The sequence below is a fragment of the Aphanomyces astaci genome, assembly GCF_000520075.1.
Source record: "Aphanomyces astaci strain APO3 unplaced genomic scaffold supercont1.72, whole genome shotgun sequence".
In the NCBI taxonomy this organism is placed as follows: domain Eukaryota; phylum Oomycota; class Saprolegniomycetes; order Saprolegniales; family Verrucalvaceae; genus Aphanomyces; species Aphanomyces astaci.
Genome location: NW_009798335.1, coordinates 231,279 through 254,857, shown reverse-complemented (window position 1 = coordinate 254,857; position 23,579 = coordinate 231,279). Strand labels below are relative to the sequence as shown.

The window sequence follows — 23,579 nt, the reverse complement described above, 5'->3', positions numbered from 1 at the left end:
CTATAGTAACAGTCCGTGCCACTAGTATACTGTACGACATTCATTCTTTTGCGAATAAGTTTTGAGAAATACGAAATTGTTGACGCAGAACATACCAAAAGATCGGCCATGAATTTCGATACTATCGCGAAAACCAATTTGGAGGTGTGTATATGAACACCGTTAAATTACGTTTTTATAGTTCAACGTGTGGGTGTAGGCAACGTTTTATATTATCACGCACATGAAATTGATTACGTTTTTCGTCAAAGTGTCGTTTTTATTCCGTAAACACGTTATTTTTTACATGAAGTATTATTGCGTTGAGGGCTGCGCAGTGATTCTCCATGTAATGGCGATCATAACATACTACAACAACTACGCCTCAAATACGCCTCGACATGACCACGTAAAAGGGCTTGATAAATCTGCGAAGCTCTGGCACTTGTGTGCAACTCCATCGCTACTTCGTCCTACCTACATTGTTAATACAAAGTCTGACACGCCGTGTCGCTGTCAGACACGGCCATTTCGTCGACATGGTGCGCGACGATTCTGGCCACGACCGCGTCCCCCGTGACGTTGACGACGGTGGTCAGTCGATCCATGAGCCAATTGATGCCAGTCAAGAACGAAACGGCGGCGGGGAAGTTTTCCGATTGGACGGCGGCCCAAATGCCATACAGCGTCACTGGCGCCGCGTTGGGCACTGGCAGCGTCACCACGGACGCGAGGATGCTCAGGACCAGGATGAGCGGGTAGCTAGCGCCGTCGATCGTGATATTCGACACCTTGGCGAGGAACACGATCGCCAGGGGGAGGTAGATGGCCGTGCCGTCCTTGTTCAACGGGGCCCCCAACGTCACCACAAACCGGTTGAGCGAAGAGCTGACTTGGAGCGACGATTCCACGCACCGCATCGTAAACGGAATGGTGGCGGACGACGACGAGCAGCTGAAGGCAAACACCTGCGCCGGCACGATCGCCGACAAGTACACGTACGGATTGGTCTTGGTCGCGGCGTACAGGAGCAGCGGCAGGACAAGGCCCGAGTAGATGGCCACCGCCGACAAGTACGCAATGACAAAGTAAACGCACGACGATGCAAAGTTCACTTGCGCGTTAGACTGACCCATCGCGGCGGCGCTCGCGATGAGCAAGCACAACGGCAACGGGGACAGCACGAGCAGCCACTCGGCAAACAGTTCGCACACAAAGTGGACTTGGCGTAGAATGTCCATGACGTAGTGGGTACCGGTCGAGTTTTGGCGATAGTTTTTGCACACGGCGGCGCCAAAGATCATGGCGAACGTGGCGATGCTCAGGATGTTGGTCGACACCATCGCGCGCACGACGTTGTCGGGAATGATGTCGTTGGTTAGGGCCAGCACGGACTTGGCTAACTTGACGGAGGGCACGGCGTTCGGGTCAATGTTGCGGGCAAATACATTGTTGGTGTCCTTGACCACGAATGTAGCCATGGCAGTGTTCTCGAGGGTCTTGTTCTCGCAGGACACGGCGCCCGTGCTCGACGCCACGACGTACGTGTTGGCGCTCTGGCCGCAGCGGAGGTACATGAGCCCGGGGGTAGGTTGAGCCTTGACCGCCAGCGACGTGAACTCGCTTTTGAATGCAAGCGCCATTGCGAGCCCAATGCACACTGCAAACACTTTGGTGAGCAGGAAGTACCCCATCACCCGCCACGCGATGCGCCCGCCCTTGCCGATGCGCATAATCTCGGCAATGCTCAGCGCCATCGACGCCAGCACCATGGGCAGCACGATGCAAAACACTGCGCGCAAGTACAGCCGGCCCACAAGACCGATCCATCGACCGACATTTGCTGAAATGCTAGAGTCTTCATTGATGCTTCCCCAGTTGATGAGAACCGCCCCCAAGACAATCCCCGCCGCAGCCCCGTACGCCATCAGCTTGGTGGCGCGCCTGTATTGCGCGATACTCATGTGCTTGCTGCCGATAGCATAAGCTTGGCCAAATGCCTGGAGGTTCACGTAGTCAGGACCTGGTTTGTGCGGCGGCTGCTGAGGTGGCTGGGCTTGCTGGTAGTGTTGCTGGTGGAACGCTGAGGTGTCATCATGCGCGTCAAACTTCTTGGCGGCTGCTTTTTTAGTGTTGATGTCGTAGCCCAGCTCGGCGTAGTTGGTGCTGGGTTGACCTGGGGAATCCGTAGCCGCGAGGTCCCCGCTGAAGAGGATGATCTTCGGTCGAGACGAGGTCATGGTGCCAACAATCGGAAGGAAAAGTGGGTGTGTATACGGACGCGAGTTTCGTTTTGAGGGTACGCTTGCTGATCTGGTGCATTACTGCCCACGCCCTTTACCAATGAAACCTTATCCTCGACAGATTGTAGCCAATGGAATCGCAGGAAGCTTTACCCGTTTGCGCTGACGATCATTGTCGCACCGCACCAGTGGACGCAGCAAAAGCCCGGCAACGCCGCGCTCCATGAGAGTTACCGACATCTCCTCCACAACATGCCTACTGTATGATGGACATGGAAATGCCTATAGGAGGAACTACCAGTCAATATCGGGTGACATACATATTGTCCCCCTAGTCGAGTTCAGACCTTGCCGTCTGACCTTTACTGTAAGCTTACCTACGTCAAGAAACCACCAAAATGCAATCAAGGGAACGTTTGAGCCACAAAAATAGTCATAGACTCATGCGGGCGAAACCACAGCGATGCTAGGGTTCAAGCTTGCTTAACTTCGGATAGAACTCCCGCTACAGTCTTGCCAATGACATTTCTGCGCCAACTGATTGTGACGGGATGGTTCTCAACGTTCAAATATCGATGATATTGTCCGTCGTTGACAAGCCACGTTTAGCTACGTAGCTAAACGTCGCTTGTCAACTAGCTACAGCAGCCCTTGGCCTTTCGAGTGTGTGTGCATGAAGCCTCCCTCATCCCAGAATAAGAAGGCGGGGGAAAAGCCATTTTGATATGATCGGCAATTCAGCAAATGGTTGAAAACAATTTAAATCACCGAGAATTGTCAAACTGTCGGCAAAACTTGCTTGCAATAGTCGAATTCCGTGGAACGAATTCCCAAATTTCCGTTGGATATTCGAAATTTCGACAAAGTTTGAGCGGTATTTTGCACAAAATAGGTTCGACGAGGGTTCTCAGCCAGCCAACACGGAAAATAAGCAATCGTCCGGATAAAGTTTGGATGGCAAAAATTGACTGGTGTTGGAGGGCGCCGGGGTAAATAGCATTAAGCATTCGTCTTCTTCCAGTGTGTTGCTCTAGCTGAAAACTATGGTAAGTTGATGATGGCGATGAATGAAGATTGCTTATGTGAGTGCCTGGTCTAGCCTCGTGATCTTCTCCACCCTACTGCCACCGAAGAACGCAGCAAGCACAAGCTTAAGCGCTTGGTACAAGCCCCCAACTCCTTCTTCATGGACGTGAAGTGCCCTGGGTGCTTCAACATGTAAGTCGATACCCAGTTGCGACGCTCCCGTTCGTAGTCTTATGTCCTTGTAGCACCACTGTCTTCAGCCACGCCCAAACCGTCGTGTTGTGCGGCAGCTGCAGCGTCATGCTCTGCCAACCTACCGGCGGCAAGGCTCGTTTGACCGAAGGTTGCTCGTTCCGCAAGAAGACCGATTAAATGTAGTTCAGGAAGCCAAGCCCCGCTCCGTGCGACGACCTGTCAGGACCGCACGTACGGCATTCCTCGTCGTAACCGCGCCTCGTAGCACTCACAAACACTTTTGTGCTTAGGTGGCAATGGGGTGTTTCCACTTCTCAACTGTTCTGTCAGCCTAGAGGGGGATTAGTTTAAACATTTGGAATGAAGAAGACGATCTTTATCCATTGTTTATTGTGATTAATTCGATCCTATCTATCTAGCCTGCGCCAAAAAGAATGGACGAGATGTAGCCACAGTCGACATATTGATTACGCAGCATTATGCATGTAGTGGTACATTTGATCTTGGAGGCGGATCGTGTTGGCCGATGAGATCGACGTCCCGTCGAGGATCACTAGACATAGACCATCAAAAAAACCGATCCATCCAGTCATGATCATCATCATGTCCGAAGTACCTTCCATGTTGATGTCGTAGCTGAACTTGTTGTTGGCGGTAAAGTGCAAGTTGCCAAACACAGTTTGCGACCGGTTCACGGCGATGGGCTGCTTTAGCAGCATGCGACATTGGTACCAGTGGGTGCCTGTATCCCATGGCCCCGTGGACAGCACCACCGTCGCCGCCGTCCCGATAAAGTCGACGGTAAACCAGCACGCGAGTCCGTGCATGATGGCTGGTCACCCAATGATGAGCCTCGATGAATCAACCAGCTAAACTACATAACGAACTCATACCTGTTTGGTTGCATTCGAACCGGAACGGAATGTCAAACGTGTGGAACTCGTCCACGGTCATCGAACGAAAGTCGAGCACGTGCTGAATCGGTGTCGCAGACATGAGGATCGACGGCGGAAAGTATCCGACAATGGGCTGGGAAAAATGATTCTCCATGGCTTCGTCGACCAGGCAGTTGAGGTCCAGTCCATAAAAGTCCTGCTGCCGCCAAAACGCTACCTTGGCCATTTGCTCCTGGTAGATGCTGTCGTCGGTGAACGGGCACACAAACATGGTGCCCGTGGAGGGAAACATGAGTCCTCCGGGCTTCATCCACTTGGACCGACCGAGCACATACGTCTCCAGCATGCGCTCGTGCACGAGGAAGAAACCCATGGGCTCGGAGATGACGATGTCCACCTTCTCCGGCAGCTCCACGTCCTCCATCTTGCCTTTGATCACCACGACCTTGTTGGCCATGCCGTTGTGGTTCATGAGCTTTCGAGCGCATTCCGCCATGGCGCTCAGCTCCACGGCGTACACGCGCTTTGCGCCCGCCTTGATGGCAAAGTACGCGAGAATGCCGGAGCCAGTGCCGACGTCGAGCACAACCTTGCCGTGAAAGTCTGACGCGTTCTGCATCATGGCGCGCTCGTACGTGCTGGTCCGCACGTGGTCCTGTAGCATGTTCTGCTGATGCAACAACATGCCGTAGTACTGCGAGAACGGATTATCATCCTCGTCCTCATCCTTCTTCGGGGCTGCTGCGTGCACAGGGACCGACGGGCCATGCTTCTTGACCATGGTGGACTAACGCCCTACGTTGGCTACGTTGGGAAGATGATCCAATTTCGACCCAAAAATGAATGGAACAATTTGTCACCAAACTATACAATTTCCAATTTCACACCATATTTAGTTGGTGTGCGAATGGGTCGAGTAGCGGCGCCGACGTGGGCGGACGATGATGACAGCGGTGTCAGCTTTGTGCAAGGACATGGCCAGGTCAACCTACCAGATGGAACGACACATTACTCGATTCTGTCTCTCCCACGCGCCGATGCGAAGAGACGTGACGACAACAGGCACGGCCGCACGACATCCGTGGACGGTGTCATCGACGCCTTGCAGCAGGTGCGGTTGAACTGCGAGCACGGAGCCCTTCAAGCCACGAGACGGAATCCTCATTCCATTGAAGCGCCGCCACGAACGAGTGAGGAAGCGCGGGTGACTCTTGTGTCCGATGCGAGCAACATCACGCGAAAGGTTGGTCGACTGGAAGCATGTGTGGTGTGATCACCACGAAATCCTTGTAGAACGCGTTGATGCAGCAAACGATTGATGCTGAACTGGAAAAGGTAATGACCGTCCATGTGTGATATCTCTCGTGATCACAGAGCTCATGATGACGTGCCATGCAGGTGAGACGATCTCGCGCCGACATGCTGTCCAAGATTGCTCAAAACGTCAAGCGGCTCGAGATTCAACTCAAGGCTGCTCTTCCTCCAAAACCAGTCGTACTTGTCCCCAGTCCAAAGCAGACCCCGATCGAAACCGCGCCTCCATCATCTCCCCCTCCAACTCCTCCCGCGTCCCCACCGACTCGAGCCACAAATGCCTCTCCGAAGGCAGCCGCGCCATCCCCCGTCGCCCCTACAAAACCCCATGAAGCCGTTCGTCCAGACGTTCCAGACGAATTCGTACTAGTTGCCAAGAGTCGCATGGAGAAGCTCAAGCAACTAGAAGCGTCCATCGTTCCATTTGCTGACAGCCAGGACCCTAACATGAAGCGCATCCGCGTGCTTCTCAAGAAAAAGGTCTGTCGTCGTCCTAGTAGTAGTACTATAGTAGTACTACTAGTATTCGCCAATGACACGGTGGGTTTGTTTGTAGCTTGGCGAAGCGTGCAATCAAATCGCGAATTCGCTGTCGTCTATCCGCCTCGTAGTGGACAAAATTCGACAGTCGTTTGGGGTACTACTAACTACTCCTACTACGACTACTAGTACTACTATATATAGCTATCTTCACGATTGTTTCGTTCACGTAGGAAGCAAAAGCCGCGGGGGAAATCTACTTTCACTTCGCCCTCCACTTTGTCGCGTCCAAATTGACTGCACAAGTGCGCGTGATTGCCGAAATCAGGTATTGATTGTCCTTTGGGCCAAAATTAGGACTTTTATGCTGATTTGCTAAATCCATCGATCGATTTTTTGTACTGAAACTTGGTATGGAAAACCATGTCCAGTTGTGAAGCTCATCACACGAATTATTGTGCTTTCGAGTGAAATTTCGTGGTTTCTCGTTGGAATTTAAATCGATTTGATTGGCTACTTTAGATGAGCTCAAAATTATTAGCCAATCAAAACCTTCTAAATGAAATTCAACAACCAATCAGATCGATTGTGGATCGGTTTGGTTGGCGCGATTATTCGATTGCACCCCCTCCCCAAATTTGTATCAAATCGACAATAAAGTCATACACTAATTAGTTGTTCATGATGATTTCCTGCGATCTGATTGGCAAATGCTGTTGCCGATGCTTGACTGCACATTTGGTTGTGTATCGCTCCAGTTGTTTTGAATCAACACAATATAATATTGGTGGCATCTGCCGCCATATCTCGATATCGTCGCTCACCTCAGACTTTCTAGCTCGTGCTTTCCAGTGGCCAACGTCGTCGCCATGTGCTGTGTGCACACGCCAGACCTCACCGATGTCTTCTTGGCGCACATGCACACGGTAGCAACTCCATATATCCTTCTCATCCTCATGAAGTGTGTTCTGTGCATGATGGGGTTCATCTCGACCAGATGTGCCCGTATACGATCCCCACGACGCCCGTGCGAAGCGAAGGCCAGTCGGACGACGCGTATCGCTTGTCGATTGGCATGGAGCAAGATACCAATCACTCGTTTGAATCATTTGACAAGTACACGCAACGGATGGCCATGGCCGTGGCGCTGCTCTTGGCCGTGATGCAAGTATGTCGGCCGTAGAACCCCGAAACCCCGGCCTGACACTAGATGTAGACTTCCCCGTTCGACGGACAGCCCCAGCCGGCGCACTTGGCGATCTCCGACGCATGGACGTGGATGGCGCGGGTCGTGAATGCGGCGCCGCACCCGTTGACAGCGCCGATCTTGCTGGCTGCATTGGAGGTCTGTACTATATCTATATAGTTATTGATGTGAAGTATGTACGTAATGTGATATATGTAGACGGCCGGGTTTGAGTTGCATCGGCAGTACAAAAGTCAGTTTCTGAAACTCGCTAGTGTCATTCAATCGAACGTGGTGCCCATCTTGAGCCGGGTACGGTCGTGGTGATGTGGTGTGCATGTGTGTGCATTATTATAAATGCGATGATGTAATTGACGTGTGTAGGACGTCAAGAGCGGCGCGGCGGCCACGTTGGCCCAACTCACGACGTTTGTGACCCAACGAAGCTTCGTCACGGAGCCGGAAGGGCGGCGGCCCACGGAGACCAGCGTCACAGCCGCCGACGAAGAAAAGTCAACCAAAGATGATAACAATTCGTCCAATCGGAACGACCAAAGCTACAACTCGGGGTATGGCCAACGAGGCGGACGAGGCGGAGGGCGCGGTGGATACCGCCGTTAAGACATAGTAAGCTTTATGATAGCCTCGGGACTTGCAGAGCTACCATGTTCATTCATTCGTGGGTGGTTCCTGTGGTAGCCGGCAGTCTATTATCACCTCCTATCTTTGAACCGGCAGATCCGTCTTCTACATATCTATTATACCAGTGCATATTGTATGTACTGTAAACGCATATGGAGCGCATGGACGATGTCAACCAACTTTGAGATCACTTTTTATTCCGTGGCAAACTTGGTCTCGAGTTGCTGGAGCTGTTCCGCCCGCGCCTGTTCGGATTTTGCGTTGTTGCCAATGAACCACACGGTTAGTGTCGCGCAAAGGTAGTACAGCGTGCACAGCGGAATGGAGTTTCGGACGGAGGTCGCGTCGACGTCGAATACGCGCAAGAGCAGCCACATGCTCGTGTGGAGGGCACACAAGAGAACGCAAGACGTATGCCCGCGTGCATCCGTGGAGACAAGACCCTTGACCGAGTAAATGGCAGCACACGACAGCAGTTTCATCAACACGAGCACGACAACGAGGGTCGTGGACACGGCGGCGGCGTTGGTCACCGTCTTCCACAACACGCACAATTCATACACCACCAACACATATGCCAGACCTGCAATGATTTGCTACTTCATAGTTCTGACGTGAGTGCACGTGTGGGAAAGCAATCATGAACGCACCTTCCAGATCAGGTTGAACGCTTCTGCATTGTCGTGGGATTGCCGCAAGTGATCTATTGCACGACAGGTATGAAGAAGGCAGAAAAGGAGGATGCATCGTCTTACCGCTCAAGCGAGACGATGACTTGTAGCTGGAAGATTCCACGTCAAAGGCATCTTCGTCGGCTATTCCCGCCAGTCGGCGCTTTCGACTGCGAAGTCCCATGTGTCAAAGTGTGATATTTTTCAGCTGTGGTCCAACGAAATATAAAAATATAGTTTTTAGTACTACTATTAGTACTACTACATATAGGTAAAGAGTTCCTGTGAAATTTAATTAATTTGGGCGATGTGTAAGATTTCTCGAATTGTGTTGTTGGCCGAGGGAGCGAGATGGACGAAGATCCGTATGCCCAAGAGGAAGCACGGGAGCGCGAAGCTCTCATGCGGGTAACCTTCCAGCCCATGAAGAAGTGGTACGTCGAGCAATCGGAACATGCCAAGACATATGGACCGTTTCCGTTGTTTTGGCAAGATTTGAAGACGTGGAGTCCATATCGCGCCGTGCAGCGCTTGTTCCTCAAGGCCACTGAAAAGACCACTGAAAAGACCGGCGACGACCAACCATCGCATGAGGAAGAAGTTGTTCCCGTGGAGGTTCCTGTGGAGGAGGATGCAGAAACGAAGGGAAAACGTCGTCGGAAGAGCAAATGGGACCAGGACGGCGACGTACAGAGCAACGAAGCCGCGACGACGACCACCGCACCTCCGACAAGGAAAAGTCGCTGGGGAGCGGCGGTGGAGACGACAGAAATAGTAGACGAAGCACCCAAGAAGAAGAGCAGATGGGCACCTGTGGGGCAGGCTGGAGGCGACGGCGGGCCAGCCCTATTGTCCGCGGCCGAGCAGCAGTCGATTGTATTGCGCGCAAAGTTGGACGCGCTGGCGTTGAAAATGGCGACGGTGGTGCAGGACGCGGCGATCATCGGGAAGGATCCGAACCGGTCGCCGTCCCCGCCCCCCGTATACGACTCGATGGGGAAGAAGCTCAACACGCGGGAGGCGCGCATGCGGGCGTCGTACGAGAGCCAGCGGATGGACATCATCGGTCAGCTGGTGGAAGTAAACCCACTGTTCAAGCCCCCGCCAGAGTACCTTCGCGCGCGACTGCAGCGCAAGCTCCCGATTCCCCACAAAGAGTACCCGACGTACAACTTTATCGGGCTGATCATCGGGCCGCGCGGGAACACGCAGAAGCGCATGGAGAAGGAGTTCAACTGCCGCATTGCCATTCGAGGGCGCGGCAGTGTCAAGGAAGGCTCCAAGGGCAAGAAGATGATGTCGGACGACCACGAGGAGCTGCATGTGCTCATCACGGGCGACCGCGAAGAGGACATTGCGCGCGCGGCGGTCGAAGTGGCGCGGCTGCTGGAACCTGTTGAAGACACCAACAATTCGCACAAGCAAAAGCAACTGCGCGAGCTGGCGCTGATCAACGGCACGCTGCGGGACGACGACTACTGCCACATTTGCGGGGAAAAGGGCCATCGCCAATGGGAATGTCCGAACAGAGACAAGTCGTTCAAACCCGTCGAGGTGCGCTGTGCCAACTGCGGCGACACGAGCCATCCCACGAGCGATTGTACGCAAAAGAGCGGCGGCGAAGACAAGGCCACGATCGACAAGGAGTACCTGTCGTTCATGGAGCAGCTTGGCGAGTCCAAGCCCAACGTTATCTCACACGCCAATGTCGTCGCTGCGCCTAGCAACACGCCGGGGACTGCAGCGACGCCAGCCCCTGCTGCTGCGGCTGCTGCGTTTGGGAGCACCCCCGAAACCGCCTTCCCACCGCCCACCGCGGCGGCTGCGGCGGTGGATTATGCTGGATATTATGCGCAGCAGCAATGGGGCCAGCAATGGGCTGCGTCTCCAGAGGTCGCGGCATACTATGCCCAGTACTTTGCGGCCGGATGGACGTTGCAACATGGTGTGTGGTACGACGCGATGGGCGTGGCCCAAGGCTATGCCCAGGAAGTGCCGCAAGAAGCAGCAGCAGCGTACGCACAGGTTGACCAAACGCAGCCGCCGTCGACTGACGCAATTAAGGACTCCACCGACACAGCACAAGATGGCGTGACTAGTTCGTAACAAGTCGAATGACTGTCAAAGTTGTTTGGTCACAGTTGACGTGGATGGCATGGTGTGTCATCTACAAGGTCCTGCGTAGAGCTGCATGCAATCCTACGATTATAAAGAGACACGAGTCGTCTTATAAAGTGACACGAGTCCACCGCGGCTCCGTTGACACCTTGGAGCTTCATCGTCCCCTTCGCGGAGCTGCTTTCGTCGGCCATTCTCTTGGGTCGCTTCGAGTGAGTTAGACCTCCTTTTGAAACCGCAAGCCGTTTCTCTTTACTCTAGCCTTCATCGTCGGAGCTACAGTAGTGATGGATGTCATGAGGGTGGTTTCGTAGATGCACATGCGGTCGTGATCTCACCTGTTGAAACTTGCGATTGCTCTTGGCCATGCCTTGAGCCAAAAGTCCAACGAGAATCGAAAAGTGACTTGGAGCGGGATAAACGTCAAGTTATTTCTAAATATTGACATGATACTTCGAAGTAGTACTACAGTATTTCTGCACCATGAAATACAAAACGTGAATATAATTCTATAATTCAATATAATCTCGAATCAATTATATAATTCGAATATTTAAATAAATGCTTCAAATTTAATTCTATGGTGCAAAGGTACGACAAATACGGTAGTACAGTACTACGTAGTATATAGGAATGAAATTTGGTTGGTCAATTCTGACATTTTCCAACATGCCCTCGACAAAGTAAGTTGCGATTGTCTCCATCACCCGTCGTTCATTGACATGACATCAGCATTGACGCCACCAAGTCTCCCAATGACACCAAGCAGTACCGCTTGCTTACGTTAGACAATGACCTACAAGTGTTGCTTATCCAGTTTCAGCCGGGAGATGATTCACCTGACGATGACTATTCGGCCGATGGAAGTAGCGATGACGAGAACGACAGCGAAGACGAGGATGGAAGCGAAGATGATGATGGCGACGAAAGTTGCAGTGACGACAGCGACATGGATGCAGGCTCCCGTGGACGGCCGTCGGACGTATCGATGGGAAGCCACCCGTCCAAGGGCAAATCATCCAGTCGTCGCGCCGGTGCCTGCTTGACCGTGGGTGTCGGAAGTTTCTCGGAGCCCCAAGAGTTGGGTGGGTTGGCGCACTACTTGGAGCACATGCTGTTTATGGGTACGTCCAGTGCTGTTCCCTCGTTGTGATGACCGTCCGACCTGTTAGGCAGTGAGAAGTACCCCGACGAAAACGAGTTCGAGTCATTTTTGAGTGCCCATGGCGGGTACAGCAACGGTGAAACGGACTGCGAGCGCACGAGCTACTTGTTTGAGGTCGGGCCGGACCATCTGCAGCACGCGCTCGACATGTTTGCGCAGTTCTTCATCTCCCCGCTCATGAAAGCCGACGCGATGGACCGCGAGCTGTGCGCCATCGAGTCTGAGTTTAACCAAGCGACCACAAGCGACCAGATTCGCCTTCAGGTGCCGTGGTCAGTTTGAGCATTTTGCATCAACTTGTGATCGTAGCAAGTCCTCGCCACGACGGCGGACGCCCACCACCCGTTCCACCACTTCAACTGGGGAAATACAAAGTCGCTCCGAGACATCCCAGCAGCCCGCGGCATCGACGTCCGCGCCAGAGTCCGATCGTTCTACGACTCGCACTACTCGGCCAACTTGATGAAACTGGTGGTGTGTGGACAAGACAGCCTCGACGACATGGAATCATGGGTGCGCACATCGTACAGCCCCATCCAGAACAAACAGGTGCCCCCCCCCTCGTTTGCAACGTTGTCACAGCCGTTCGGACGAGGCGTCGATGCCTCTCCCATGCAGTGCCAGATCGTGCCGCTGAAAACCATCCACACGGTGTCCCTCTTGTGGTGCTTGCCGCCACTAAGTGGGCACAATCACTTGAAACCCCACGACTACGTTGCATCGATCGTGGGCCATGAAAGCGAAGGCTCCATCTTGTTCCTGGTACGTCCGTACGTAAAGGTGATGGATAGGTTTCGGATAGTTATGATCACATTGCGCTGTTTCCTGTATGTAGCTCAAGAGCCTAGGGTGGGCGTTGTCGATGTCGGCGGGGCTGACAGAAGACCACGGGTACGACTACGGCACGTTTGGCAGCGTGTTTACGATCGAGATCAAGCTCACGGCGGAAGGGCTGGCGCATGTCCATGACGTGGTGACGGTAGTGTTTCAGTTTCTCACGATGATGCGCGCGTCGCCGTTGCCGGCGTGGATATTCGACGAGGCCAAGGCGATCACAGAGTTGAATTTCCAATTCCAAGAAGAACAAGACGCGATTGAAAAGTGCGAAGAACTCGCGGCTATCATGCAGGTACAACGTACTGTACCAACCAACCCATCCCCTGCCATATGGACATGCGACGTATATGCAATATGTCTTATCGAGTAGTACACTGTTCGTGAATGCTTGACGATATTGTCTTGAAGGAAATGTTTCAAGTTTGTGCCCAAGACTTGTTGCGGTATGACGTGCTCAAAGGCGACTTTGAAGCGGCGATTGTACACTCGACCGTGTTGCAGCACTTGACTGTGGACAACCTCCGCTTGCACATCGTGTCGAGCTCGTTTGCCGATGCTTCCGCCGTCACATGGAAGGTATGTTGGAAGGAGTAATCCCATTATTGTGCTTTCGAGTGAATAATTTCATTGTGTTGTGGTTTCTCGTTTGAATTTCTATCGATTTGATTGGCTACTTCAGACGAGCGCAAAATTATTAACCAATCAAAACCGTCTCAATGAGATTCAACAACCAATCAGATCGATTGTGGATCGGTTTCGTTGTCGCGATTCGATTGCACCCCCTCCACAAATTTGTATCAAATCGACAATATCTTGTGTGTTTTCTACTCAAAATGTCCTCGGGCGGTTGGATCTACTCTTTGACCGGCTAATATTCGATCGATACAGTGAATTTAAGTAAGCCACACGGAAGTTCGTCTCAATATTGCTGTACATATCCAATCAGAATCATGTATTTCAAACCAGTTGGTTTGGTTTGTCAAAATAATCCAAGTTGGCCAATCCGACTTCAACATTTAGATTCTACTTCGATTCAAAGTGTGGCTCCCTCGTTCACTGTCGTTGTAGCGGGGTAAAACTCCGTTTAAGAGGTATTTTTGTGAACCTTTGATCATTTTAGCCAATCACATTGCAACAATCGTTCGTTTTAGCCAATCATATCTTGTTTGGTCGATTTGTTGACCTAAATTAGCGAATTTGACTGAAAAGCAAGCACAATCGTTCAAATAATATTTCTGCTAACGAGTCATGTCAACAACATACTTATGTTGTCGCTTGTAGGAAGAAGAATGGTTTGGAATCAAGTACGTGATAGAACCGATTGCCCCAGATGTGTTGTCACGGTGGTCGACGTGCGGCGTGCATCCCAACTTGCATTACCAAGCCCCCAACCCATTCATCCCCACCGATCTATCGCTCATCCACGTCAGCGACTCGCAGCAAAACGCTCCGCGACGTCTCCCGACCGACGACGGACCGCCTGTTTGGTACCACCCTGGAGTTCCGTTCCGGACACCACGGGCCCATGTGGTGTGCTCCGTGACCAACCCCACCGTCATCCAGTCCGCCAAAGCCATGATGGCCAGCGGGTTGTACCTCCGCCTGGTCAAAGATGCACTGAATGCATATGCATACCAGGCGCAGGTGGCGCAGCTGTCGTTCGACGTGCACGTCAAGGACGCCGGCTTTGAGTTGTTTGCGTGTGGATTCAACGACAAGCTGCCGCAACTGGTTCGGGTCATGGTGCATACGCTGGTGGGGTTGGAGTTTGCCGACAGCCGGTTTGCCGTGCTCAAGGACGAACTCGTGCGTCAGTACCAGAACGCGCTGTTGAAAGTGCAAGCCAAAGCCAAGTTTACCAGACTCGACGTGCTATTGGGCACGAGCTTCTCCCACCAAGCCCTCCTCGACGAAGCGGTGCAGTTCACTGCCCACGACATGCGGCAGTTCGTCTCGACCGAACTTTGGCAACGCGGCGCCAGTGTTACGGGCATGGTGCACGGCAACATGACTGCCCACAAAGCCACGGATTTAATCCACCAAGTTGCGACGACCATCGCGACGGTGGCGGCCCCGGCACAAAACCAGTGGATCCCCCGCCTCGTGCGCGCGATCGCGCCGTCCAGCAACACGATTCTGTGGCAAAAAAGTGATCACGACCAGGACGTCAACACGATCGTCGAGTATTACTTTCAAATGACCAACCACACGATTGAGACAATGGCGTTGACGGACCTGCTCCAGCAAATCATGGAGGAACCGCTCTTTGACTCGCTGCGCACCAAGAAGCAGCTGGGCTACGAAGTGTCGTGCACGGCGCGGGAGACGCACGGCATCCTCGGCTTTGGCCTCGCGGTGGTGTCGTCGTCGGCGTCGGCGGCCGCCATCGCCGTCGAGATGGACGCGTTCTTGGAAGAGTTCCGCCACACGCTGGCCAATATCACGGCTGACCAGTTCAGCCAACACGTGCAGTCCCAAGTTCAGCTCAAGCGCGAGCCAGACGTGACCATGATGGTCGCCACGGAACGCTTTTGGACAGAAATTTCCAACCAGCGACTAGCGTTCGACCTGAACCGCGACGTTGCAAACTGGCTAGAGTCCAATCGCTGCACGAAGGAAACCCTCGAGGCCTTTTACTCCGACTGGTTTGGACCGACGGCTCGGAAGCTCCAAGTGCATGTGGTGGGCCAGCGCTCGTCCTCCCCCAACATCCCCCCGACGAATGGCGTGACGACCCCCCATGCGATCGCGCAATTCAAAGCGTCTTTAGCGATGCACCCTGAATCCAAGACCATTGCTTAAGGGAATTACACATCAATCATACTATTAGTATTAACATTAATACTAATAGTATTCCCTTGGCTAGTACTCTAGTACTACTATTACGTACTGTCAAACAGTAAATTGCCGTTGACAGGACGTAATTCTATTTTTAGGCATAACGTTGCTTCCTCCTCCATATTCATCGAAATGGGGGTATTTCAACCAGACATCGTTGACGTCGTCGCTGCTAGCGACTACGATGTTGTCGAAGGTGTCACTCGATGCGTACAAGTCCCCGAACGACCGACGGCTGTACAGATTAACGACGTTGCCCAATGGTCTTCAAGTGTTGCTGATCCAGTGTCAGTCGTCGGACCATTCGCACGTTCGAGGCACTAGCCAACCATTCGACGACGACTCACAAGGCGATCATTCATCGTCGGAGAAGGAGGACTTGATGTACGCCCGCGACAGCGTCCAAGCAGCCGCATGCCTGACGGTGGAGGTGGGCAGCTTCGCCGATCCTCCCCATTTACAAGGACTGGCGCATTACATGGAGCACATGCTTTTCATGGGTAACGTCGTCTAGACACTGCGATGTTCTCTTTAGGGTTGTGTTTGATAAGGAAGCGCAAAGTACCCCGATGAAAACGCGTTCGAGTCGTACTTGAGTTTGCATGGAGGGTACAGCAACGCCACGACAGACTGCGAATCCACGGCGTTCGTGTTTGAAACCAACGCGTCTGGGTTTGAAGTCGCCTTGGACATGTTTGCCCACTTCTTTGTCAGTCCGTTGCTCAAAAAGGACGCGATGGATCGAGAGTTGTGCGCCATCGATTCGGAATTCCAGCTCGCGTCCCAGAACGACCACGTTCGCTTGCAGGTGCTGCATCCCACCTCCCCCTCACATTCACCATGTCTTATTCCTCTGATGTTAGCAAGTGTTGTGCGTGTTGTCGCCTCCAACACACCCCTACCATCGTTTCAGTTGGGGCAACCAACTAAGCCTTCGCGACTCCCCTGCCAAGGACAACGTCAATGTCTACGAAGCCCTTCGGAACTTCTTCCGCCAGTACTACACGGCGAGCCACATGAAACTCGTCGTGTGCTCCCCGCATGACCTTGACGCGCTGGAACAATGGACAGCGCGCTCGTTCGGTGCAGTGCCAAGTAGTGAGACAGCTGCCCCATCGTACGAGCTTCATGGTTCACCGTTCCAAGCCCTCCGCTCCCAACTCATCAAGTTGATTCCTCTGCAAGACATGCATGCAATGCACATGTACTTTTCGTTGCCCCCGCTCGTGGGTCTGTACAAGCAAAAGCCCGCCGAGTACATTCGATACATCCTCAGCCACGAATGCAACCAGTCGCTTCTTTCCACGGTATCACAAACAATTCAGGTGTAGTTTTTAACATAATCGTAGCTGACTGACGCGGGGTGGGCTACCGCCATTGTCGCAGGAATCTCCGACACGGACGGCTACGAGTCGGGCTCGTACGGGTGCCAGTTTGAAGTTCAGCTGACGTTGACCATCGATGGGTTGGACCATTGGGACGAGATTGCCGCGCACGTGTTTGCGTACTTGAACATGCTGAACCAATGCCCCGACCTTCCCGAGTGGATCTTTTCTGAATTCAAAGCATCGTCTGAACTAGCGTTTCGTTTCCCCGACGAAATGGACCCGTTGGTAGCGTGCAAGGAGCTGTCTCAACGGATGCAAGCCAGATATGCCATGCCCCCGCAAGACTGGCTTCAGGCGACTGTCTTCCAAGGCGCGTTCCAACAACACCTGGTGAAAGACCTGCTGCCGTCGTTTTCAGCTCACAGTGTCCGGGTGGTGTTGGTGTCGCCATCTTTCGACACTGAAATTGACGGCGGCATGACCCCTTGGAAAACGGTAGCGGCGTCACTTGTGAACCTTGACTTTGAAATATGAGATGTAGGAACCGTGGTTTGGAACGAGCTTTACATGCGATTTCATCGACCCAGGCCTGGTAGAGTCGTGGCATCAGTCACATCACAGCAGCCATTGGCCGTTGCCGAACCCGTACATCCCCACAGATATCGGCTATATCGCGACCCCAGCCACCACTACTGCCGCTCCTTTCCAAGTTCGTCCCAACTTGTGGGTCCTCCCGGACTTGTCGTACCATACCCCACGCATCAATGCATGTTTCAACGTCGCACTGGCGTCTGTCCGTCGATCGCTGGAAGCCCACGCGTGCGCACTGCTGTACTGCGAGGTCGCCAATGACGCCTTGCGTGAGCTTAAGTACCTCGCGCAGTGCGCCGACATGGATTTTGACATTGGCCTGCAAGATGGGTCGGACTTGGAAGTCGTGTGTTATGGGTATGGTCAGCATCTGAGTGCCATCGTGTCTCAGATCTTTCAAACCCTTGCCAGAGGAGACTTGGACCCAACTCGGTTTGAGGCCATTCGACACGTGTTGGTGCAGAATCTTCACAACAAGTGTCGGCACCCGACCGACAAATCGCGGTATTTGCGATTGCTTGTGTTGGAAACCACGGCGCTGTTTGAACTGGAAGACATTTGTGCCGCCGTGGAAGCGTTGACATGCGACAGGCTCATGTCGTTTGTCCGGGATGATATGTGGGTTGGTGTGTGCTTCACTGGTTTTTTTCATGGTAATATTGACGACGCATCAGCGGACACTATATTCCGCTTGGCGGCGCACCCTCTTGAACGCCTCCACCCACTTTGTTCCCCGTCTTCGTGTACCCACCGGTCGGAAGTATGGATGCCACAAGCACTCGCGCTACCATCGTCCCCCCTGGGGCGGGGCATCTTGGTGCGGCAGCCCAGCGCCCACGTCGACGAAGTCAACACTTCGGTGGAGATTTACTACCAACTCGGCAAGCGAGACGTCCGTTCCAACGTGTACGCCAACTTGATTCAGTGCATCATGCAAGAGCCGCTGTACTCAAGCCTGCGCAGTCGCGACCAGTTGGGCTACGACCTGTCGTGCTGCGTCCGCCACACCCACGGTGTCCTCGGGTTTAGTGTGTCGCTCGTGTCCTCCGCCTACTCGGCCAGCCACCTCGCGATGCGCGTGGACGCATTTCTTCACGGAGAATTCCCCGCCCACCTCGCAGGATTAGACGACGACACGTTTGAGAGGCACGTCGCCGCCCGAAAAGCCGCGTGGACTGGCTCCCGTCCGTCCACTTTGAGGGCTGCGACGGCCGAGTTCTGGGCAGAAATTACATCCCAACGACTCGAGTTCCATTCCAAATCCTTGTTTCTAGACGAGTTGAACGACGTGACCAAGGACGAATGCGTGAGGAGATTCCACGACTGGTTTGTGAATAAGCCCAAGAAAATGCGGGTTCACGTCGTCGGACAGAGCCACCGCAGGACGCACGTTCCGTTCGAGTCGACCGTCCAAGAACACGTTGCCCCCTTTCTTGTGAACGACCTCCTTGGGTTCAAAAGCACTTTAAATTATTGGTAGATATATATTTCGATATTTCAATTAGTACCGGTAGTGGTGTTGTTCTTGCGATGGTTGCCAAAGTGCCGTGATATATTTGCAGCAAGGAGATGCTAGAAGGGTGAGCGCAGGGTATGGGAGAAATAATTGACAATTAAATTCCGAAAATATTTAATATCGAGGCGCTGGCAAAATACAATTATTGATTGTTTATGGTTGCGAGACCCGACTAAGTATGTACTAGTACTGTTTGTTGATCGATGTATTAATACCATCAACAGTATTTGCTCTTACCTTTTGTATTCATGTACAGTTACTATTTCAATAATTGTCAAAGTACTACGTACTAGTAGTATATAATTGTCTGTCGAAATGGCTGCAATTAACAGCTGTAAACATTTAAATATTTAGACCGCTATCAATGGGTAAAAAAATATGTTTCCCATACCCTCGTTGAGCGTCGAAAATCTATTCGGCACATTGTGAGGCAACCTTGGGATTATAACGGGGACATCACCTTGTATTAGATAGTTCGTGGCTTCCACAACACTCCTCTCAACGAGGACTGTCTTTGTGGACGATGAGTTACGACATGCTAATCTCACATAGTATACATATGACTTGAGATGGAATGCAGTACATCTAATGCGGTTGAATGTGATCATATCGACATTGCACTATCGAATACGCAGGGCTCAGCTTGCCACGTTAGATGCAAAGCAGTAACAACAACAGCAAACTCCACTGCCCAGAGCATTTGGCGGTGGTTAAATTAATTAGCCAAGAATGATTACAAGCCATGTTTGGTCGGGCGTGTCGTGGCCACCACATTGCTGTTTTGTACTGGCACCTGATCTGCCGCTTCTTCCAGTATCGAGTGGTTTTGCAGAATAGCCTTGTATGCCTTAATTGCTGCCTTTCCGCCGTTCAGGACAATGTCTTTGGTCTAAACGAACAGTATCAACATGTGCATGTGAATGAGATCTCTTCAATGGCTTACATACCTCATCGATCAACTTGATGGCGTTGTGCGCGTTTTGCTGGTACTTGAGCACATCCTTGCGGTACTCGCCGTACAATTCCGACGACTGTTGGGCAAAATTCACGGCTTGATCTTTCTTCGTAAACCTACGTATAATATATATATCATTATAAATGGGGTGGATTTCCCATACGCTTTGCGATACGTATCCTCGCCGCCTACAAGACATCGATCCACTGGCGTCGTGCGACGCAGAAAGCAGGGCTTCTTAAGACCTTCCTTGTTGGTCGCCAAGTATTCCTTCATGAGCGGACTTAACTGCGCGGCATTGAACGACGCTCGCACTTGGTGGACCCGAAGACTCGTCGGCAGCTATCACAACTGTTATTACCAAATCCTAGAGCGACTTCAGTACTCACCATGGACAAGGTAAAGTCACTGGCAGATTTTCGCAACGAGTTGCTACTGCCAGGGAGCTGTCCAGGGGGGGTCGACTCGGCGCTGTCGAGGTATTTCATCTTGCCTGCCAACTCGTCCAGCTGGTCCTCTGGAAAGTACTGCTTTCGCATCATTTGCACCGAGATGGGGCACAACTTTAACCCGAGCAAGAGTTCGCACACGATCACAAACACCTAATGGTCACACCACATCATCTAGTCGTAGTTACGAAGGGGACTACCTGATGCTTAAAGTCGTGAACGTATAAGTGTCGCGAGCCCGGAAATAAATAGTGAAAGCCACTGCAGACAGAGCCCGCAATCGCATACGGGTAAATGCGAAAGATGAGATCTTTGTTGAGGCGCAGCACGGACAGCATCTTGACATACAGCGCGCAAATGCACTCCATCTGGTCGGCGTCGTCGGCGTTCTATCCCGACGTGGTAGTTTATAAATATGTTGAACTTTTCAGAGATTGTACCTTTTGAAAGATGCGGGTAAACACAAGCCAAAAGATTTGCTCGAATTGCGTGCACGAGATCTCGGTCAAGACAAACCGCTTGAACGTTTTCTTGCCCTGGACGATGCGCATCTTTTCGATCGTGTGGGACAGCAGCAGCTTGGCGTTGAGGTCGATGTTCCGCTTGTTGTTTGAATCTGCCGACGTCAGAACGCTGTCGACCGTGCGCGTGACGTGGCGTTCGATGCTCACTTGCAGTAGCTTTTCCAGTTGCGCCCGTTTGTTGCGTCTTGTTTCCGACTTGAGCATGTCCGCTTTGGACTTTTTCATCGTTTTCTAACCAAACCAACATGTTAGGCATCTTAGTGGGTTTGTTCACAAGGAGTACATTGCGCGTCCGCAGTTTCTCGTCTGGCCCGAACAGTCTTTCCATGAGCAGTTGGTTCCGAGCGTTCATGGCCAGCGCCGCGGACGTGCGCAGACGGCCCGTTGCGACCACGTGGTTGGTCTCATAAGGATCGGGCAGACCAGGTACCTACAACTGCGTCGTGAAAGAGATGGCGGCGAGGACGACATACCATTCTCGATGAGTGGTTCAAGTTGGCTTTCAAATCACATTCCAAGCCGTAAATCCGGTTCTCGGCTACGTCATGTCAACAAGTAAAAGCAGTGAAAAACGGATCAACGTACCCACAGAACGAAGCGAGTCGAGACGCGTTTGCACGACGTCGATCATTTGGGCGGAAATGACTTCCTTCTGTTGCAAAGTCTTTTTGGGCTCATTCTCGTCCTCTTCCAACACGACGCTCTTGCGGCGGATCGGATGCATCAGGGTGAGGATTTACAACGTGAGCGGTTTCGCGGCATGTAACTTCCATCACTTGGTTGCGTGACATATCGACGTTATAATGCGTCCGCAGACATCCTACGCACCCTATCGTGACCTCGCTGTCCATGACCTTTGTCGGTACATCTATGGGCAGTTCAGCTCATAGGAAGGAATGGCGCATCGTTCGAAGCATGGAAGTTTACAGTTAATTGATTCGTCGCGGGTGACCTACCCCACAAAACTGTATTGCTGACCTTCCACATCATGCTCCTATCGGGACTCAGTGTCATGCTTCCGTGTCTATGAGGTAGCTGGCGCATGCTAGCTCAGCGACACTTTATCCTTCGAAGTAGCTATCAACTTGGAGCAGATATATTGTCACAACTCTCAAATGCCCCTTCAATGTTGAATCGATGGGTTGTAAAAACGAATAATGCTGAATATTACTACTGAAAGGACATGCATCTCCACAAGATATGCATGTTGACCGACTCGTCCGGATAGAGTTGGCACGAAGGGTACCTCGTTGCCATTGGGGCAATCATGGAGACGCCGACTCCTCCCCAGAAGCGTCCGCGGAATGCCGCTGCATCTGCAGCAGGAAGTAGTGCCAAGGCCAAGTCCAAGGCCAAGGCACTTCCGTCAGCGAAGGCTGCTCAAGCGTCATCAACGGACACATCCACGCCAAACAATCATGCTGCTTCAACGTCCGCCGCGGGCAATGTTCCACCCATGTACATGGGTCTACCGATGTACATGCCCATCAATCCGTACTTGAAACGGCCGCCGCTCGCGCTGCATGGCATGGGCCTCGATCCCAGCAGCGCGATGACGTTGAACACCAAGTCGAGTGCGCCGCAGAAAGGGAACGATGGCAAGGGCGGCCAGTCGTCGTCCCCAGCCGGGACGCGGTACGACAGCTCCCTGGGGTTGCTAACCAAGAAGTTTGTGTCGCTCATTCAAAACGCCACGGACGGGAACCTGGATCTGAATCAGGCCGCGATCTCACTGGGTGTGCAGAAGCGGCGGATTTACGACATCACCAACGTGCTCGAGGGCATTGGGCTGATTGAAAAAACGAGCAAGAACAACATCCACTGGAAAGCTGGAGCGGCGGGTGGTGGTTCCAGTTGTCTGCCTGGCCACGACGAGTCGGACTCCGACAACGAAGGCGGTGCCACACGAGCAGCACCATCCCGCGTCGAAGAGGTTTCCGACCTGAAAGAGTCGACCCTGAAGTTGATCGAAGAGGAGAAGCTGTTAGAACACTACATTCGGCACATGACCATGAGCGTAAAGCACCTCAACGACGAAGGCGGCGGCGACGGGTCAGCCAACAACCCCGGAGGGCTCAGCTTCATTTCACATCAAGACATCCGGGCCATGGAATCGTTGTCCGAGCAGAGTATCATGGCCATCAAGGCGCCTCCAGGCACGACGCTGGAAGTGCCCGACCCAGACGAAGGCATGCCAGCTGGCAGCCGAAGGTTTCAGATCTTCCTCAAGAGCAACGAAGGCCCCGTGGACGTATATTTAGTTAGCCAAGCGTCCACAGTGCCAGACGAGGGCGTCAAGAAGGAAGCGACCGCAGCATCCTCGGCGTCGTTGCTGGGTCACGAGGCCGACCACGGCGCGGGAGTTGGTGACTTTGAAGACTCGGACTTTGACTCGGGACTGTTCAAGTTGGCGCCGCTCAAAGCAGACCCCGACTTTTGCTTCAATTTGGACGAAAACGAAGGCATTTCAGACTTCTTCGGCTCCAATTCGTTCTTAAACCACCATGACGTGGCACAAGCTGGTGGTGGTGGTGGCGACGACGACGACGACTTTTAGTGTAATCTTATATAATGAATGGGGGGAGGAGCTGCTCCGTTCTGAAGTCGCGTTGGGATGATGGGCTGC

The 23,579-nt window shown here is 52.6% G+C and overlaps 10 protein-coding genes across 11 annotated transcripts; 6 read left to right on the top strand and 4 right to left on the bottom strand.

Annotated features, from left to right (window-relative positions):
• Positions 1 to 216: 216 nt before the first annotated feature.
• H257_15635 (hypothetical protein) lies at positions 217 to 2,370 on the bottom strand. Its single transcript, XM_009843801.1, has one exon. It carries the CDS (start codon positions 2,217 to 2,219, stop codon positions 465 to 467), a length of 1,755 nt encoding a protein of 584 aa, XP_009842103.1. The 5' UTR covers positions 2,220 to 2,370; the 3' UTR covers positions 217 to 464.
• An 821-nt stretch (positions 2,371 to 3,191) lies between these two features.
• Positions 3,192 to 3,826, top strand: H257_15634 (40S ribosomal protein S27-like protein). Its single transcript, XM_009843800.1, has 4 exons — positions 3,192 to 3,268; positions 3,322 to 3,440; positions 3,494 to 3,674; positions 3,734 to 3,826. The coding sequence occupies exons 1-3, from the start codon at positions 3,266 to 3,268 to the stop codon at positions 3,618 to 3,620; spliced, it is 249 nt and encodes an 82-aa protein (XP_009842102.1). The 5' UTR covers positions 3,192 to 3,265; the 3' UTR covers positions 3,621 to 3,674; positions 3,734 to 3,826.
• On the bottom strand, positions 3,812 to 5,166 carry H257_15633 (hypothetical protein). The gene is made up of 3 exons (XM_009843799.1): positions 4,337 to 5,166; positions 4,060 to 4,275; positions 3,812 to 3,996 (listed from the first exon to the last, which is right to left on the bottom strand). The coding sequence occupies exons 1-3, from the start codon at positions 5,118 to 5,120 to the stop codon at positions 3,911 to 3,913; spliced, it is 1,086 nt and encodes a 361-aa protein (XP_009842101.1). The 5' UTR covers positions 5,121 to 5,166; the 3' UTR covers positions 3,812 to 3,910.
• A 65-nt stretch (positions 5,167 to 5,231) lies between these two features.
• On the top strand, positions 5,232 to 8,064 carry H257_15632 (hypothetical protein). The gene is made up of 10 exons (XM_009843798.1): positions 5,232 to 5,582; positions 5,633 to 5,674; positions 5,738 to 6,133; positions 6,210 to 6,290; positions 6,367 to 6,461; positions 6,972 to 7,059; positions 7,131 to 7,301; positions 7,350 to 7,478; positions 7,539 to 7,631; positions 7,704 to 8,064. Exons 1-10 carry the CDS (start codon positions 5,247 to 5,249, stop codon positions 7,938 to 7,940), a joined length of 1,668 nt encoding a protein of 555 aa, XP_009842100.1. The 5' UTR covers positions 5,232 to 5,246; the 3' UTR covers positions 7,941 to 8,064.
• Positions 8,008 to 8,836, bottom strand: H257_15631 (hypothetical protein). Its single transcript, XM_009843797.1, has 3 exons — positions 8,717 to 8,836; positions 8,612 to 8,664; positions 8,008 to 8,557 (listed from the first exon to the last, which is right to left on the bottom strand). The coding sequence occupies exons 1-3, from the start codon at positions 8,814 to 8,816 to the stop codon at positions 8,156 to 8,158; spliced, it is 555 nt and encodes a 184-aa protein (XP_009842099.1). The 5' UTR covers positions 8,817 to 8,836; the 3' UTR covers positions 8,008 to 8,155.
• Positions 8,837 to 8,965: 129 nt separating this feature from the next.
• On the top strand, positions 8,966 to 10,904 carry H257_15630 (hypothetical protein). Its single transcript, XM_009843796.1, has one exon. The coding sequence runs from the start codon at positions 8,984 to 8,986 to the stop codon at positions 10,736 to 10,738; it is 1,755 nt and encodes a 584-aa protein (XP_009842098.1). The 5' UTR covers positions 8,966 to 8,983; the 3' UTR covers positions 10,739 to 10,904.
• Positions 10,905 to 11,419: 515 nt separating this feature from the next.
• H257_15629 (hypothetical protein) lies at positions 11,420 to 15,625 on the top strand (the record flags this gene model as incomplete). The annotated part of the gene is made up of 7 exons (XM_009843795.1): positions 11,420 to 11,433; positions 11,483 to 11,874; positions 11,923 to 12,179; positions 12,225 to 12,677; positions 12,751 to 13,044; positions 13,161 to 13,328; positions 14,034 to 15,625. The coding sequence occupies 7 exons, from the start codon at positions 11,420 to 11,422 to the stop codon at positions 15,552 to 15,554; spliced, it is 3,099 nt and encodes a 1,032-aa protein (XP_009842097.1). The 3' UTR covers positions 15,555 to 15,625.
• Positions 15,626 to 15,723: 98 nt separating this feature from the next.
• Positions 15,724 to 19,022, top strand: H257_15628. 2 transcript variants are annotated; one of them, XM_009843794.1, is made up of 5 exons: positions 15,724 to 16,090; positions 16,142 to 16,398; positions 16,454 to 16,897; positions 16,940 to 17,413; positions 17,460 to 19,022. In XM_009843794.1, the coding sequence occupies exons 1-5, from the start codon at positions 15,775 to 15,777 to the stop codon at positions 18,987 to 18,989; spliced, it is 3,021 nt and encodes a 1,006-aa protein (XP_009842096.1). In that variant the 5' UTR covers positions 15,724 to 15,774; the 3' UTR covers positions 18,990 to 19,022. The 2 variants fall into 2 exon arrangements, with proteins under 2 accessions (XP_009842096.1, XP_009842095.1); XM_009843793.1 differs by having other exon boundaries at positions 15,724 to 16,398.
• A 680-nt stretch (positions 19,023 to 19,702) lies between these two features.
• H257_15627 (hypothetical protein) lies at positions 19,703 to 21,704 on the bottom strand. Its single transcript, XM_009843792.1, has 9 exons — positions 21,539 to 21,704; positions 21,427 to 21,491; positions 21,237 to 21,383; positions 20,870 to 21,184; positions 20,630 to 20,818; positions 20,370 to 20,582; positions 20,144 to 20,322; positions 19,973 to 20,096; positions 19,703 to 19,914 (listed from the first exon to the last, which is right to left on the bottom strand). Exons 1-9 carry the CDS (start codon positions 21,675 to 21,677, stop codon positions 19,759 to 19,761), a joined length of 1,527 nt encoding a protein of 508 aa, XP_009842094.1. The 5' UTR covers positions 21,678 to 21,704; the 3' UTR covers positions 19,703 to 19,758.
• A 501-nt stretch (positions 21,705 to 22,205) lies between these two features.
• Positions 22,206 to 23,556, top strand: H257_15626 (hypothetical protein). Its single transcript, XM_009843791.1, has one exon. It carries the CDS (start codon positions 22,221 to 22,223, stop codon positions 23,508 to 23,510), a length of 1,290 nt encoding a protein of 429 aa, XP_009842093.1. The 5' UTR covers positions 22,206 to 22,220; the 3' UTR covers positions 23,511 to 23,556.
• The last annotated feature ends 23 nt before the right edge of the window (positions 23,557 to 23,579 follow it).

Coding starts and splice junctions, on each gene's coding strand:
- H257_15632 (XM_009843798.1), top strand. CDS start 5,247: ATGGGTCGAGTAGCGGCGCCGACGTGGGCGGACGATGATGACAGCGGT. Junction 7,479..7,538: donor TCTTGCTGGCTGCATTGGAG/GTCTGTACTATA, acceptor TGATATATGTAG/ACGGCCGGGTTTGAGTTGCA. Junction 7,632..7,703: donor TGGTGCCCATCTTGAGCCGG/GTACGGTCGTGG, acceptor TGACGTGTGTAG/GACGTCAAGAGCGGCGCGGC.
- H257_15631 (XM_009843797.1), bottom strand. CDS start 8,816: ATGGGACTTCGCAGTCGAAAGCGCCGACTGGCGGGAATAGCCGACGAA. Junction 8,665..8,716: donor GTCATCGTCTCGCTTGAGCG/GTAAGACGATGC, acceptor GTCGTGCAATAG/ATCACTTGCGGCAATCCCAC. Junction 8,558..8,611: donor CGTTCAACCTGATCTGGAAG/GTGCGTTCATGA, acceptor ACTATGAAGTAG/CAAATCATTGCAGGTCTGGC.
- H257_15626 (XM_009843791.1), top strand. CDS start 22,221: ATGGAGACGCCGACTCCTCCCCAGAAGCGTCCGCGGAATGCCGCTGCA.
- H257_15627 (XM_009843792.1), bottom strand. CDS start 21,677: ATGCATCCGATCCGCCGCAAGAGCGTCGTGTTGGAAGAGGACGAGAAT. Junction 21,492..21,538: donor CGACTCGCTTCGTTCTGTGG/GTACGTTGATCC, acceptor GACATGACGTAG/CCGAGAACCGGATTTACGGC. Junction 20,583..20,629: donor TTCACGACTTTAAGCATCAG/GTAGTCCCCTTC, acceptor TGTGACCATTAG/GTGTTTGTGATCGTGTGCGA.
- H257_15635 (XM_009843801.1), bottom strand. CDS start 2,219: ATGACCTCGTCTCGACCGAAGATCATCCTCTTCAGCGGGGACCTCGCG.
- H257_15633 (XM_009843799.1), bottom strand. CDS start 5,120: ATGGTCAAGAAGCATGGCCCGTCGGTCCCTGTGCACGCAGCAGCCCCG. Junction 4,276..4,336: donor GTTCGAATGCAACCAAACAG/GTATGAGTTCGT, acceptor TTGGGTGACCAG/CCATCATGCACGGACTCGCG. Junction 3,997..4,059: donor CTACGACATCAACATGGAAG/GTACTTCGGACA, acceptor GTCTATGTCTAG/TGATCCTCGACGGGACGTCG.
- H257_15634 (XM_009843800.1), top strand. Junction 3,441..3,493: donor TGCCCTGGGTGCTTCAACAT/GTAAGTCGATAC, acceptor ATGTCCTTGTAG/CACCACTGTCTTCAGCCACG.
- H257_15630 (XM_009843796.1), top strand. CDS start 8,984: ATGGACGAAGATCCGTATGCCCAAGAGGAAGCACGGGAGCGCGAAGCT.
- H257_15628 (XM_009843794.1), top strand. CDS start 15,775: ATGTTGTCGAAGGTGTCACTCGATGCGTACAAGTCCCCGAACGACCGA. Junction 16,898..16,939: donor ACCAGTCGCTTCTTTCCACG/GTATCACAAACA, acceptor ACATAATCGTAG/CTGACTGACGCGGGGTGGGC. Junction 17,414..17,459: donor GCATGACCCCTTGGAAAACG/GTAGCGGCGTCA, acceptor TATGAGATGTAG/GAACCGTGGTTTGGAACGAG.